Consider the following 14,833-nt stretch of genomic DNA (forward strand, 5'->3'; position numbering starts at 1 on the left):
CCTCGGCCTCCCAGAGTGCTAGGATTACAGGCGTGAGCCACCATGCCTGGCCCAAACGTAACTTTTATATACACTGGGAAAGCAAAAAGTTCGTGGGACTCACTTTATTGCAGTGGTGTGGAACCGAACCCACCGCAGCTCCAAGGTATGCCCACACAGATGTAACCCAGAAGAGGTTAATTAAAAACTCTACAGTCATTAATTTGCATTGGAAATATCACTGTGAATTACAAGGCATTTTATCTTTGAAAATGTAGGTCTATGGTTTGCATGTATATACACACATACACATATGTACATACGTGCTCCCACACACGCTTCTGTCCACTTGTTTCCTAGCTCTGTCCACTGAATGACCTAGAAACAATGTCTGACCCAGTAACAATGAGCAACCGGTGGCTGCATTGTGGGTCTTGAAATATCATCTCCTATAAAAGAAACCAGGGCCGAGGTGGGTGGATCCCTTGAGGCCAGGAGTTCAAGACCAGCCTGAGAAAGAGTGAGACCCCATCTCTACAAAAAATGGAAAAATTTGCCAGGTGTGGCGGCGCATGCCTGTAGTCCCAGCTACTCAGGAGGCTGAGGCAGGAGGATCACCTGGCCCAGGAGTTGGAGGCTACAGTGAGCTGTGATCACGCCACTGCCCTCCAGCCTGGATGACACAGCAAGGACCTGTCTCCAAAGAATAAAGGCAACCAGACCTGGCTGCATCTTGGAGACTTGGCTGACTCCAATCCTGCCTCCCAGACAACAAGGGGCCACCAAGGACCACTGAGGTCCCTCAGAAGGATGCAGGAGTCAACTCGAAGAGTCACCCACTGGGCAAAGAGGGGACAGTTTGGGGCTGAATAAGGATTAGCCTTCCAGTAGATTAAAACTCATCAAAAATACTTAAATCCATGAGTTCATGAGGGTATTAAATGTTTTTGAAAGCTAATTCATCACCTTCTCGGGATGAAAAAGAATCAGTTCATTATCTTGGAAACTAAGTAAACTAAACAGAAAAATCCAGCATTTGTTTTGCCTTTTCTGCATGCACCGTGCCCTTGGGAGCCAAACTGTAGATGAGGAAGAGCATCCCTTCCGTGCCAGCCAGTGAATGAAGATGAACTGACACAACTGAAGTATTAAATACCCCACTTGGCAATCCCTAACGAGCTAGCGACGAGCTAGCGAACCCAGGCGTCGCACATCGATGGCTGCTAACGTCACGAAAGACACGTGCACCTGGAATCCTCCCAAAGGGGCTGAACCTGGTGATCAAGCACCCGGTTCCAGCTGCCAACGCGCAGGAAGCACAGAAGAACGTCTTCAACTGCCGCTTGGCTGTTCGACTGGGGGGCCAAAGGGTTGGGCCCCCCAGCAGTGAGACAGTGAGGACAAGAAAAGCATGGAGGTGCGTGCAGACCGCCAGATTCAGACATAATTAGGGTTAGAAAACAAGCAGGATTGAACCAAAGTGTTTACACCACAGTTACGCTGGGGTGACAGCTCATAAAAAACACACGGGGTGATGATCATACAAGTGAATATAGTGGTTGTTTTCAGAGGAGGGAGAAGGCTGCTTTTGGGTTGAGGCACAGGGAGGGGCTTCGGGGGTGGTTGGAAAAGTTGTAGTTTAGATCTGAGTGGTGACCGAGTGTTCACTTGATAACGATTCCCTGCACCGTATGTTTACTTCCTGTATCTGAATTTATGTTACAAGGACAAGGTAGAAACAATTCACTGTGTGTTTGCTCTTTGTAGGTCGCTGTTCTGAGTTCTCTGCACATGTTAACGCACGCCATCCTGCCAGAGACTGCGGGAGACAGTTCTCATTTCCATTTTACAGACGTGGAGGTGAAGACAGAGAGAGATTAAGTTCTAACAAACGTGTGAAGAGATGCTCAACCTTGCCAGTAATCAAGGAAATACTAATCCGGTCCAGATGCCAGTTCCTCAGCCTTCAGTGGGCACAGACCTGAAAGTCAGGGGGCATTATTGTGAGCAGGCAGGGAGAGGACGAGGCACAGGCAGAAATGTGTCTATTCTCCCCACGCCGGTTATACGCTAGAGGAATATTCACCAGTGCAAAAGAAGGCGCGTACTAGGGTGTTCACTGCACGTGACTGCAGTAAACAGAAGCTGGAAACATCACAAGGGGACAGAGTAAAGAGAATGCAATATAGTCACGTGCAGGAAAATAATACAGCAGTTAAAATGAATAGTTCCATAAAGAGCAACACGGTGTTCTCAAAACATGCTTACTGAAAAAAGCAAGCTGCAAATGAATCATACCATACCATAAACACCACTTATTTAAAAATTTAAGAAATAAAGCACAAATACATACCATTCACAATACTCATGTCTGTAAGGAATTACCAACCAGTCGTGCACCGCACGACATCTCGGTCAGTGATGGACCGTGTATGTGACAGTGGTCTCTTACCATCCAGTGACGTCACAGCTGTCACAATGTTGTGGTGCAATTCCTGTATGCTTTCTGTAAGTTTAGTGCAGCCTAAGTGTGCAGTGACTATACAGCCTACAGCAGGGCACGGTGAAGTCCGAGGCCTTCACACTCACTCACCACTCACTCAATGACTCACCACAGCAACTTCCAGTCCTGCAAGCTCCGTTCATGGGAAGTGCTCTATACACGGGTGCCACTTTTTATCTTTTATACAGTACTTTTACTCTGCCTTTTCTATGTTTAGATACACAAATACTTACCATCGTGTTACAAATGCCTGCAGTACCCAGTACAAAAACATGCTGTAAGGTCTGCAGCCTAGGAGCAGGAGGCTGGACCACGTGGCCCACGTGTGCAGCAGACCATGTGACCTAGGTCTGTTTAAGTGTATTTGTGATGTGACTCTGCAATGAGAATTGCCTAGGCCAGGCACAGCGGCTCACGCCTATAATCCTAACGCTCTGGGAGGCCGAGGCGGGAGGATCGCTTGAGCTCAGGAATTTGAGACCAGCCTGAGCAAGAGTGAGACCCCATTTCTACAAGACGTAGAAAAATTGGTTGGACGTGGTGTAGTTGGACGTGGTGGTGCGTGCCTGTAGTCCCTGCTACTTGGGAAGCTGAGGCAGGAGGATCACTTGAGCCTGGGAGTTTGAGGTTGCTGTGAGCTGTGATGACACCACTGTACACTAGTGAAGGCAACAGAATGAGACTCTGTCTCAAAAAACAAAAAAAAAGAAAAAATTGCCTGACAACAAACTTATTTCTGTTGTTACGTGACACATGACTGTACACTTGAAAGATACGTGCCAAAGCTGTGATAACGACAGCTTCTTAGGAGAAAGAGGGGGATGTGATACAAAGGGTACTTTAACATTATCTACATATTGTTAAAAATTTTTTAAGAGACAAGGTTTGGCTCTGTTGCCCAGGCTGGAGTCCAGCGGCGTAATCACTAACTCACTGCAGCCTCGAACTCCTGGGTTCAAGCAAGTCTCTTGCCTCAGCCTCCCGAGTAGCGGGGACTACAGGTGTGCGCCACCACGCCTGGTTAATTTTTAAATTTTTTGTGGAGATGGGGACTTTCTATGTTACCCAGGCTGGTCTCAAACTCCTGGCCTCAAGCGATCCTCCCACCTCAGCCTCTCCAGTTGCTGGGATTACAGGTGTGAGCTACTGCGCCTGGCCTGTATTGTTTTCTTTTGTTTTAAAAAATCCAAAGCAAATCCAAGAAAATAACTTATCTGTCCTGAGTGGTAGCAAGGTGGGTGTTTGTAAAATGCCTCCAAAGTCTTTAGATCGGGCCTGATGCTGACACAGCAGGCAGCTCCAGATGGAAGAGTGGACGGGACCGTGGCTGAAACGACTCAGAGCCCTTCTGAGCCCAGCACGTGCGGGCCAGGCACTCAGCACGTCCATCCCTGCTGCTCATCTGTCAAGCGGGAGTGATGCAAGGCCTACCTACGGGTTACTGCACAGGTGAGCGAACGTGTGTGAGAGTCTTGGAAGAGCGCCCGGACAGAAGAAGCACCCTTGGGATGCGTCAGAGCTCTCATCACAGGGAGACACTGCGCAGACATGGATAACCTCCAGACAGACTAATGGCAGACTCTGGTAGTAAGGGTGTGCCCACTCTGTGCAAGCTCACTGAGTGCGCTGACAGATCATGCACTTCTCTGCACGTGTGGTGCATTTCAGTAAAACTTCCCAAGGAACGAAAGGGGAGATACGCCAAATAAGATTGTGGATCTAGCAAAAGTCTATAAGGCCGGGTGCGGTGGCTCACGCCTGTAATCCCAGCACTCTGGGAGGCCGAGGCAGGCGGATCGTTTGAGCTCAGGAGTTCGAGACCAGTCTGAGCAAGAGTGAGACCCCCCCCCAGCTCCACTTTAAAAAAAAAAAAAGAAAAAGAAAGAAAGAAATTTGGCCAGGCAACTAAAAATGTAAAAAAACAAACAGGCCTGTAATCCCAGCACTCTGGGAGGCCGAGGCAGGCGGATTGTTTGAGCTGAGGAGCTTGAGACCAACCTGAGTGAGACCCTGTCTCTACTAAACATAGAACAAATTAGTCGGGCATGGTGGCGCATGCCTGTAGTCCCAGCTACTCGGGAGGCTGAGGCGGGAGGATCACTTGAGCCCAGGAGTTTGAGGTTGCTGTGAGCTAGGCTGACGCCACGGCACTCTAGCCCGGGCAACAGAGTGAGACTCTGTCTCAAAAAATAAACAAAAACACACTAAGAACGAGGAATGGTTACACTGCACTATTGGCTAAAACAGAAAATTATCTATTAGAAGTTTCTGTAAATACTCCTGAAGAGAAAGTAAAAAGGAGCAGAAATAAATCTGTGGGTTTGAGGACAAAAAGACACCATGGCAACAACTGTGGGTATTAGAACATGAACAAGGTATTACCATTAAATTTGTCAGGTATAATGATATGGAAGTTATTTTTTAATAACATCCTTATCAGGTTAGAGATGCATCTTGAGGTATTTATATGTAGGAAAAAACCAGTAATTTCTGGAATTTGCTTTAAAATAGTCCAGGAAAAGAAAAAACTAGGGCAGGGAGAACAGCTGAAACAAGATTGACAAAATGTTGACACATGTTGAAGCTGGATGATAGACCACAGGCAGTGATTACACTACACTCCCTAATTTTGCATGTTCGATAATTTCCACACGAAAAGTAAATTCTAAAAGTTGCATTCTAGAGAATAAAATTGACAATAGGTCGGGGGCCTGTTCTCTTTAAGGTTTCTTGATTTAGCAAAGAAATACCAAGGAGACACCGGAACGAGGACACTGCTGTAAAACCCGCCCACCCCACGAGGACAAAACTGCAAAGCACACAGAGGGCCCCGCATGCCCCTGGCCGTGGGCATCTGGCAACCGACGCTTTACCTGCAGTTCTCCTTGAAGCGGCACTTCCCCTCCAGGAAGAACGGGCAGGGCTTCAGGGACTTGTGCGTGGGGTAGAGGTACAGCACCCGGACTCCCGCCGAGCCGTCCGCGGCCGCCTCGGCGCCCACGACCATGGCGCTGTGGTACTCCAGGGTGCCCCACGAGCTGTAGTAGGGGGCGTTCACCTTCGTCCCGCTCAGCTCTTCCTCATCATCGCCACTGTCTTCTCTCTCTTCCTCCTCCTGCCCCCCTTTGGAGGGCTCTGGCCCTGCTTCTCCTTTAGGAACAGTCTCCAATTCTGCTGCAGGGGCTGCTGGTACCTCCACTGCCTCAGCAATGGCTTTCTGGAAAGCCAGGTACTCGGCATCTTCCTGGGCTGGGTGCTCTTCATCCAGGGCGGCCAGCAGCTTGCTCTTCCGCACAGACACCAGGCTGGCCTCAGTGAGCTCGATCAGCTCCTTCAGGTCCCCTTGCAGCTGGCGCAGGTCGGCCTGCTCCGAGGGATCCAGGCCGGCGCCCAGGGCCAGCTCCACCTGCTGCAGCTGTGCACGATAGGTCTGGAGCGCCGTCTCCAGACTCTCCTCGTCCATCCTGGGGCAGGGATGCTGGTTTCCCCGGGAAGGCAGGGGCGGGTCCCCGGGGCCTGGCAGAGGAGCTGTGCGACCAGAGCTGCAAGGAAGAGAAGCCAAGTGAGCCCCGGACCTGCCGCCGTACTCGAGCGGAGGCTCTCACCGGGTCCTCGCAACAGCCTGCGGGAACGAGCTCGGCTACGCCTCCCTTTGGACGAGGAGAACACAGGCTCCGAGGGAGCCGCTCCCAGCGGGAAGGCCAGACCTGGGCCCTGTGCGCGGCCCGGCGCCCGGCTTCTCACGGCGGGTCCGCTCCCCGTCGCCTCGAGCGCCCGCTCCAGAGCCCCGCCCCGGGCGACCCCGCTCGCGCCCGCCCCCCCGGGCGGCCCTCGCCTCCCTCAGCCAAGCCCACCCGCCGAGGCGGGCGCCGCCCAGGCCCGGACTCCGTCCCCCGTCCGCGCCCAGACCCGGCCTCACCCCGCCCAGGCCCGGGCCCCGTCCCCGCACACCGCGGCCCGCTTGTCCGGGCCGGGCTCCGCCTCCGCGCGGCTCCCCGGCCGCCGCCATAGAGAGCCCGCCGGCCTCACCGGCTAGAGCGGCCCGGCGCCCCTTCGCAGCCGGCCAGCACTTCCTCCCGAGCTGCCGCCGGAAGTGCCCGGCGCGGGTGCCGCTGGGACGCGGCGCGCAAAGGCCGCCGGGACGCGCCTCCGCCTCTGCCCGGGCGTCCGGGCCGCGTCCCGTCAGGTGCCGCGCGGGATCAGCGGGGGTGTAGCGCGGCGGCTCCAGCGGCTCCGGGGCCGCGGCGGGCGCAGGTAGGCCAGGGGCTGTGCGGCGGGGACGGGCCCGAGTGGCGGCCGGGATCAGGGGAGGCGCGCCGGTCTGCCTGCGAGCCCCGAGCGCGGCGGCCGCGACGTGGGCGGTCGGAGTTGGGCCGCGGGTCCAGGATCCTGCCGCGGGAGCCTGTTCCCGCCGCCGACCCGCCCTGGGGCCGCCCCTCGTGCCACTGCCCTTTGCAGGGGAGGGGTGGCGGGGAAGTTTGCCGAGGCGCGCGCCGGCTGCTTACCGCTCCGAGCGCCGGACGGTGCTGCTGCCCAGCCCCCGGCGGCGAGCGCGCTCTGCTTCCGCGGGTGCGGACGGTGGAAGAGAAATCTCGGGAGGGCGGGGCCGGGTGGGCCTGTGAGCTCGCTGCAGACGCCCGGCGGGGTAGTTCCCGCTGGAGAGGGACCAGAACCGGTTTATATTCCGAAAGATCACAGTCGTTGCTTTGAGCGGAATGACTTGGAGCGGCCAGTGTGGGAGAAGTTATGGAGGCAGAGCTGAGAATTCTCACAGTGAGGGGCGGAAAGGGACAAGGGGTCAGGACTGGCCTCCGGGCTCTAGTTCTGGGCGGACAGCAGTACGGACTGACGGGAAGCCAGTGGGAGGTGGGGTGCGTGTTGGACTGCACCGTGACATCTCTTGGGGGTGCCCAGGGCAAGATGTATACGCTGCTGTCGGGCTTGTACAAGTACATGTTCCAGAAGGACGAGTACTGCATCCTGATCCTCGGCCTGGACAATGCGGGGAAGACGGTAGGTGCCTGGGCCCCTCCCCTGCCCGCCGGTGACCTTTGGGTTTTACACCGTCAGCTGCATGTTCACTGGCCAGACAGAATCCAGACTCCTCCTGAGACCACAGTGGAGCAAAACATTGCTTTGTTTTGCTTCTGTTTTTGTATTTCAAGGAATAGGTCTAAGAAAGAATATTTGGGAAGCAGACTTGGAAAACTACTCTAGTTTTTACCTTATATGTATCCGTCCCTCTCTCCTCAGACCTTCCTGGAGCAGTCGAAAACCCGGTTTAACAAGAACTACAAGGGGATGAGTCTGTCCAAAATCACCACCACCGTGGGTCTAAACAGTAAGGGGGTGCTTTAGAGCTGTGGGTTTGGGGCCCTGAGGATGCTGTGATGTCCACAGCCCAGCTGGCCAGTGGCCGGGGCTCTGTCTCCCGAGCCTCCTTCGAGCAGCACTAGAGTGGTTGGCTCCATCCCCTGGGACAGCTAGGACCTGGCGTGTCAAGGACTAAGATCACGAGCCTTGCCTGTTCTCTTCCAGTCGGCACCGTGGATGTGGGAAAGGCTCGCCTCATGTTCTGGGACTTAGGGGGCCAGGAGGAGCTGCAGTCTTTGTGGGACAAGGTAAGCCAGACACCCGGTACCCTACCCGGGGGGCACCGTCTACATCCCCCACCCCCACTGGTGCCATTTCTCTCCAGGTGGTGCCGCCTGGCCTCTTCCTCCTCAGCAGCCTCCATTACCCACTTTGTTCCTGAGGTTTTTCTCCCCAGTCACATCCCAGGTTCCTGAACCACTCCCTGTTTTGTCCCTGCCAAACCTACAGCCGGAGTCGCCCTGACAGCAGTAGCAGGGGAGTTTCGCATAATGGAGTCCCCCAGCCCATCCCGAGAGGGGGCCAGTTGGGATTCCAGGGAAAGGAGCGTTAAACACCAGGGTGATTAGGTCAAAGCGTTTATCAAGGGAGCTGACTCACAGAGTGCTGCAGCACCTGCTCAGGCGGGCAGGGAGAGAAGGGGGTGTTGTCCTAGGTGTGTCTGCAGCGACGGTCTCAGAGTGTGGAGTTTATAGGAGGGTTTAAGGAATTTGGTTCGGGGCCGGGGCTAGTTTCTTTCAGTGTTTTGGGTAATGAGCTGAACACTTTTATAAGTGCCTGGGAATGTTTAAACCGCTGGGTTTGACCCTGCAGGGAAAAATGTGTGGCTGGTCAGGTCACAGAGCAGTCAAGGTACTCTGTGTTTCTCAGGCCAAGAAAAAAAGTGGGGGGACCCTGAGGACCCTCCACTCCCCCAAAAGTGAGGACACACTTGCTTCCTTTCAGCTTAGCGATCTTTATGATCACCGTGGGCCGCAGGCAGAAGTGGCAAAGATCAGATGTGGGGAAGGCACAAAGCCTACGTCCTCTGCAGTGGGTTCTCTCTCGGTTTTAGCGCAGCACCCATTCCTCCGTGGCGGCTTCCTCCCCATCATGGGGAGGATACGTTCAGAGCTGGACAGCAGCTGTCTCCTTGTCCATACAGGCATTGGGTGTTGCTGAGATCCCAGTGTAGCACCCTCTCCCCACATCCCCCCATGCTGGAGTCTGTCTCCATCTCGGTCTCTGCCAGGCGCTGGGTCTAGCACTGAACAGGACAGACCAGCCCCTTCCCTCACTTGGCTGGAGGTGTGGTGCAGCCCAGTGCTGGGGACACAGATGCTCTGGCTGCCCTGTTGCGTGCCAGTTGCTCTGCGTTTACAGCTGAGTGCCCAGGTCCTGATTTATGTTTTGATCCCAATCACCCTGTCCTGGGCCCCACCAAAGTGTCCGCTCCTGCCCAACTTCTAGCCAAGAGGGCTGCTTTCTCGCATGGCCGGAAGGTCTTTGAAAGGTCCTCTGGCCACTGGAGTCCAACAGGACAAGCCAAGTCAGGGGCTGCTTGTTCAAATGTCCAGTGCATGTGGGTCATGACATAGGTGATGCCCTTGTCATAGACCAGGGTCTCCGGCACGGACACAGAGACAGAGGTTGGGATACGGGATGCATCTTGGTGATCAGTACCAGGAAGGCTGAAGCGGGGCCGGAGAGAGGTCAGCTTAGGCAGCAGTGTTGCTAGGACTATGACTGGCCCCGCAGGGGCACCGCAGGAGTCAAAACGAGCTGTCCACTGGGTGCACTGCATGCCGCCAGGCAGCAAGGCCACAGGTGCCTGCACTGGCCACAGCCCACCTGTGCACTAGTTGGATCCACACCTCTGTGTTGGGAAGTGGTTCCTGCAAGGTTCTGGTGGTCTCTCACGGGGAAACTGGAAGAGGGAAATTAAAGGGGAGACTCTATCCCCTCCTTGAGGCTAGTCTCGGGCCTGTATCCATCCATATCCCCCTGACTTCACTACCATTTCTGCTGGGTTGTGACCTGTTCGAGGCCTGAGCTCTTCTCTGGGCACCGTCTTGGTGGGGCTGGCTGCTCCCTGGGCTCCCTGCCTCTTGCCCACTGGGGTCTCCTTGAATGCGGGGGCGTGATTCAGCAGGTCTGAGCATGTGCTGCGTTGGGGGCCGGGACCCCCACCCTGCTGAGCTCAGTGTTGAGTATGGGCAACAGAGTCCCCTGGGTCACGGAGGGACGGAGGGGAGGCTGCTGCTCCCACCCTGGTTCCTGGACGCGGCATCCTGTGGGGAGCCCAGTGCCACGGAAAGGTCTCTAGCCGGTCTTGTTCTGGGGCCTGGACCCCAGCAGTGCTGCTCCACGGGGGCTGCAGCCACCACCGAGCCCTGGGTCAGCAGGTGCCAGGATGGCAGCCCACGGTCCTGTGCGGGGGTGTGAGGCTCCCGGGCTGCCGTGGCGTCACTGGCTTGCTGGCTGGCACCTGGTACTTGGGGAGCTCCCGTTGCTGCTGGGGAGACAAACTCAGACCCAGGGTCCCTCTGATCTCTGTAAGGGACAGCACCCCATCGGGCTTCACCACACTGCTGCTCTCAGGCGGGGCATCGGGCAGTGGCTCACCAGTCATGGTGGGTGGCGCCTGCCTGCCATCACCCAGCACCACATCACTGTCAGGCCACCCTAGTTGCTTTGTTTCCAGTGGACACTCTGGTGGGCTTTGGAGGGATCAAGACCTCCCTTCCCCGCGGCCACTGTTTGTAGCCACCCCAGGCCTTTTGGTGCCCACACTGCTGCCCACAGGCCTGGACACACGCTAGCCTGGCGCCACGACTTCCCACACGAGCAGGACCAGGTGGGCTGCCTGGCGTTCTATCTACAGGGAGGACGTCCCTGGCCTCTGGCCTGTCCCCACACATCGGCTGGCCCACAGGGGAGCCAAGAGCTTGGCCCTTTTTCCGCCAGTTGTGCGGTGTCCCCCACATGACAGATGCGGCAGCTCCTGGTCTGGGGCCTCCTGGTCCTGCTCACACTCAACCCAGACATGCTGCTCCTACCTCACTGTGGCTGCTGCTGGGGTCCACGGTGTGCCCAGTAGGTGTGACGGGTGCCTCTGCCTGTTTGGTCCCGTAGTCAGGTGCCTGTCTCTGTTGGGGCCCCGGTGCACATGAAGTTCTCAGGAGCCATAGGAGGTGTGATTGCCAGTGGGCTTCCCGCAAACCCCACAGAGCTGCCCTTCCCACCGTGGAGGCCAACACCATGCTACCAGCTCCTGGGAGTTGGCAGCAAGACAGCCGGCCCCTACTGCCCGGGCCCCAGCTGGAGCTGGTGACTTCTGTGCCAGACCTGTTTCTAGGCCAGAGAAGTTCCTGTGTGGGGGTCTTGCTGCCTGCAGAGCCCAGGACACCTGTCACTGGGCTCCTGTCACCCCGGGAAGCGCAGGTGCAGAAGGTTGTCTGATACTGGGGTGGGGTGCCTGGTGCACCTGCTTGTCACACCCTAAGGCTGTCACATCTCAGGGGTGTGTGTGTCCTTACACAGTGACACCGGCTTGTCCTACCCAGTCAGTGTCATGTTCCGGGCCTCTAGGTGCTCATGCCCAGGTGAGAGAGCTGGCCTAGCCCTGGAAGTGACCAGCGTGTGCTGTTGTGCGGTCCACGTGGATGCAGACGGTTTCCCGTGTTCTTTTCTGAGTGGGACAGAAAAGCACTGGCCCCATCCTGAGCTCAGACTCATGCTCGAGGCTGCGTGCGTCTGCTCCGTCTTGCCCCAATCCACTGGGCGCCAGTAGTGACCCGTTGCTGTCTGTGAGCCCAGGACCGGCTGGGTCCATCCTGCAGTGGTCTGAGCTGGGTGGTGCTGACCCCATCCAGACAGGGAGAGCTTGCTTCTCCCCTCGGGGTACCTGTCAGTCTTGCCGTCCAGGTGGCACCAGGTGCCAGCGTGAGGCCCAACGAGGGCAGTCCTCCCTCCCACGGGAATGGAGCTGTGGTCTGGGATCGTCCAGCCCCAAGCCCTGTGTTTCTGTGGCCACCGTCAGGCCAAGGGTCACATGCAGCTTCTCTGGAGCAGTCCCTGGGGAGGGGGTAGGGGGAGGCTGACCACCCCTGCCCAGGCCAGCAAACCTTTCCCACGGGGGTCTGGGGACATCTCCACCCAGTTGGGTGGCTGAGTCCCTGCTGCCCTCTGCCTTCCTCTTCCTCTTGTGGGCCCCTCACAGCGGCTATGACACGGGGACCTGGCCACACTGGCCCTTGGCAGGGTGGCAGCAGCAGCCCCAGCTCCCACCACTTCCTTCTAGTACTACGCAGAGTGCCACGGCGTCATCTACGTCATTGACTCCACCGACGAGGAGAGGTTGGTGGAGTCCAAGCAAGCCTTCGGTGAGTGGCCTGGCAGCTGGCGGGAGGGAGGGAGGCCCGGGGCTGTGAGGGTGGGGGGAGGGTCGGGGCGGGTTTGGACGTCCCTCGGGCCTGGGCGAAGGTGCCCCTGCTGACGTGCTGCCTGGTGTACGAGGGGGCAGGTGGGGTGCTGGGTGCCAGCTGCTGCCTCTGCCTCCTCCCCAGAGAAGGTGGTGACAAGTGAGGCACTGTGCGGTGTCCCTGTCCTGGTGCTGGCCAACAAGCAGGATGTGGAGGTGAGCCCCCAGCCTCCCCGTTGCAGGGCTCACACGCCTCGGCCCAAGCCCTGCGTCTGCCCAGTGCACGCTGCTCTCCAGGCCTGTGCTTCCCCCGCCACCGCTGGGGCAGACCTGTCCCCCACCAGAGGCTTTCCCACCCGCTCCCCTCCCTCCCAGGGCCTCTTCCTGTCACGCAGGACACCCTCCCCCCTCTGGAGGGTGGCTGTTCCCTGTCCCAGGGTGTGTGGCCAGGCTGTGGGGAGACACAGCTGGAAGCTCTGAGCTCAGAAGTGCTGCTGTGGCTTCCTGGGTGGGCATCAGTCCTAACCCTGACCCGTCTCTGCTACCTTTGCCCTGCATCTGTGCCAACCCCGCCTCCCGGAACCTGGGGGCCTCTGGTGCCCCTCAGGTGATGCTGGCTGCACCGAGTCCCTGCCCTCTCGGAGGTGCTCTAGACAGAAGCAGCCCAGGGTCTGGGTTCAGTTCCCGTCTTCCCTGCTGGCCTCCCCTGCCATCCCTGCTGACAGGAGGGCGTTTGGTGCGGGGCGGGGGTCTTCCCCTGGAGGAAAGGGGAAGGCAGAGATGCTTTTAGGGCTGGGCAGGTCGTCACGAGCAGAAACTGCCATGACTGCAGACACCACTGCTTCCCAGCCCTGCCTCCCGCCCCTGTGGGGACCACCGGGACCTGCCCCTCCACCACCAGGGCCTCGGGCCTCAGCACCCCACCTCGGAGGGAGCTCACCCTTAGGGACTGGCGGGGGTGGTCCTGTGATGCCGGTTTCCTGAGCAGCTGCCTCGTGGGAGCTGCATGTGGTCGTCCCCAGGCGCCGTCAGCCACGTGCGGACTCGGAGGCTGAGCTCAGGGTCCTGGCCCCTGTGGCCTCCGTGTAGGAAAGCTGGAGCCCTGGTTGAGCTCTGCCCACGCCATTTCCTGGGGTGAAGAGCCAACACCCTGAGAGCCCCAAGTCGGCAGGCGGGACGGGGGTTCTGGCCTCCCCTCAGACTTGCCGTCTCACAACCTTGCCCCCAGACCTGCCTCTCGATCCCTGACATCAAGACGGCCTTCAGCGACTGCACCTGCAAGATCGGCCGGCGGGACTGCCTGACCCAGGCCTGCTCCGCGCTCACAGGGTGAGTGGCCTTCGTCCTCAGGGCCTGGGGGCCACGGCAGCCCCGCCTCACACCCTCTGTCTTCACAGCAAAGGGGTGCGCGAGGGCATCGAGTGGATGGTGAAGTGTGTCGTGCGGAACGTCCACCGGCCGCCGCGGCAGAGGGACATCACGTAGGTGCAGCCGATGTGCTGTCAGGGACAGCTCGTCCCCTTCTGCTGGAGGAGTGGCCTTCCTGCCGGCCCTGTGCCACCGACCCTGGGGTTGGGTTTGCTTTGCTTTGTGATTCTTCATTTGCTTTGTGTTTCTGTAAGACAATCTTTCCTCCGAGTCCGGAGAAGTGCAGGCGTCCAGGGCCTCTGGAGGGGAGTCTGGCAGCGGGGCCCCTGGGAGCGCCAGGGCTGCTCCGCCCAGCTCTTCCAAAGAGGAGGCCTCGCCCCAGTGTCCACTGCGCTCTGCGCTCCGCCCCTGTGACCCTGGAGGTGGTCTGGCCTTGAGGAAGACCTGGCCCATGTCCCCAAAGGCCACCTGGGGCCCTGGGTTCTGTTGCGGCCTCGGAACAGGGCTGAGGAGACCTGCCTGGGAAGACAGATCCGCTCCAGAACTCGCGACATCTCCACATTTTAATCTGCTGGGGAGGCCCAGAACCCTCCCCCAGCCAGGCGTGGCTGCTGCCAGCTGAGGGTGCCCTGGCTCCACTGGGCCAAGGCCTGGGCAGCAGGTAGCCAGGTCTCCCTGGGGCCCAGGTCAGTGATGTTGCTGGACCTGTGTTCCTTGGGGGCGGGGGGCAGGTCAGTGATGTTGGGCCCTGGAGGTGCCTAACTGTTCCCCACCCCTCGTGCTGGGGGCAATGCATCTAGACTATCCCATCCAAGATCCTCAGAGCCCTCCCCACACAGCACGGCCCCCACCCCCAGGTGCAGGAAGCACCCGCAGGCCTGGCCAGGGCTGACCAGGGTGCTTGTGCACAGAATAAAGACCGTCTGACCTGCTCCCGTCCGACCCTTTCTCCAGGTGGCCCAGAGTTGCGTTCTCTGCTGTCTGAGCACAGCGATGTGGCACTGGGCCCCCAGTGGGCTGGTGGGCAGGTGGGGGGAGCTCCCAGACAGGGCTGGAGCTGTAGCCTGTAGAGCACACCCTTCCCACGAACGTGGGAAGTGGCCTGGCCCCAGCCCAGAGACCTGTGGCTCCCTGTTGAAGGGTCAGGTCACACCAGACTGCTCCCTGGGGGGCCTGGGAGGAGTTGCTGGGAAGGGGCCTGAGTGGGG

General features: G+C 58.1%; 2 protein-coding genes across 4 annotated transcripts in view; one reads left to right on the top strand and one right to left on the bottom strand.

Annotated features, from left to right (window-relative positions):
- ZGPAT (zinc finger, CCCH-type with G patch domain) overlaps nt 1-6,557 on the bottom strand; it is an 18,366-nt gene extending 11,809 nt beyond the window's left edge. The window contains exons 1-2 of the mRNA XM_012654601.1: nt 6,512-6,557; nt 5,356-6,024 (exon numbers count right to left, since the gene is read on the bottom strand). Coding sequence (XP_012510055.1) covers nt 5,356-5,945 — 590 coding nt within the window. The 5' untranslated portion in view covers nt 5,946-6,024; nt 6,512-6,557. The remainder of the gene's footprint in view (nt 1-5,355; nt 6,025-6,511) is intronic.
- A 124-nt stretch (nt 6,558-6,681) lies between these two features.
- ARFRP1 (ADP-ribosylation factor related protein 1) lies at nt 6,682-13,892 on the top strand. Of its 3 annotated transcripts, none has more exons than XR_001137898.1 (8): nt 6,682-6,736; nt 7,397-7,495; nt 7,736-7,823; nt 8,021-8,103; nt 12,138-12,219; nt 12,408-12,473; nt 13,486-13,586; nt 13,655-13,892. XR_001137898.1 is itself a non-coding variant. In XM_012654602.1 (8 exons), exons 2-8 carry the CDS (start codon nt 7,403-7,405, stop codon nt 13,740-13,742), a joined length of 606 nt encoding a protein of 201 aa, XP_012510056.1. In that variant the 5' UTR covers nt 6,682-6,736; nt 7,397-7,402; the 3' UTR covers nt 13,743-13,892. The 3 variants fall into 3 exon arrangements, 1 of the variants encoding a protein (XP_012510056.1); XM_012654602.1 differs by having other exon boundaries at nt 12,403-12,473; XR_001137897.1 differs by lacking the exon at nt 6,682-6,736 and having other exon boundaries at nt 7,170-7,495.
- Nucleotides 13,893-14,833: the final 941 nt, after the last annotated feature.

Source organism: Propithecus coquereli, unplaced genomic scaffold (genome assembly GCF_000956105.1).
Source record: "Propithecus coquereli isolate 6110/MARCELLA unplaced genomic scaffold, Pcoq_1.0 Scaffold442, whole genome shotgun sequence".
NCBI lineage: Eukaryota > Metazoa > Chordata > Mammalia > Primates > Indriidae > Propithecus > Propithecus coquereli.

Bases quoted from the DNA above. Each gene is read 5' to 3' on its own strand.
- ARFRP1 (XM_012654602.1), top strand. From the start codon at position 7,403: ATGTATACGCTGCTGTCGGGCTTGTACAAGTACATGTTCCAGAAGGAC. The intron at 12,220-12,402 runs GTGAGTGGCCTG...CCTCCTCCCCAG, and splicing joins GGAGTCCAAGCAAGCCTTCG to AGAAGGTGGTGACAAGTGAG. The intron at 13,587-13,654 runs GTGAGTGGCCTT...CTGTCTTCACAG, and splicing joins GCCTGCTCCGCGCTCACAGG to CAAAGGGGTGCGCGAGGGCA.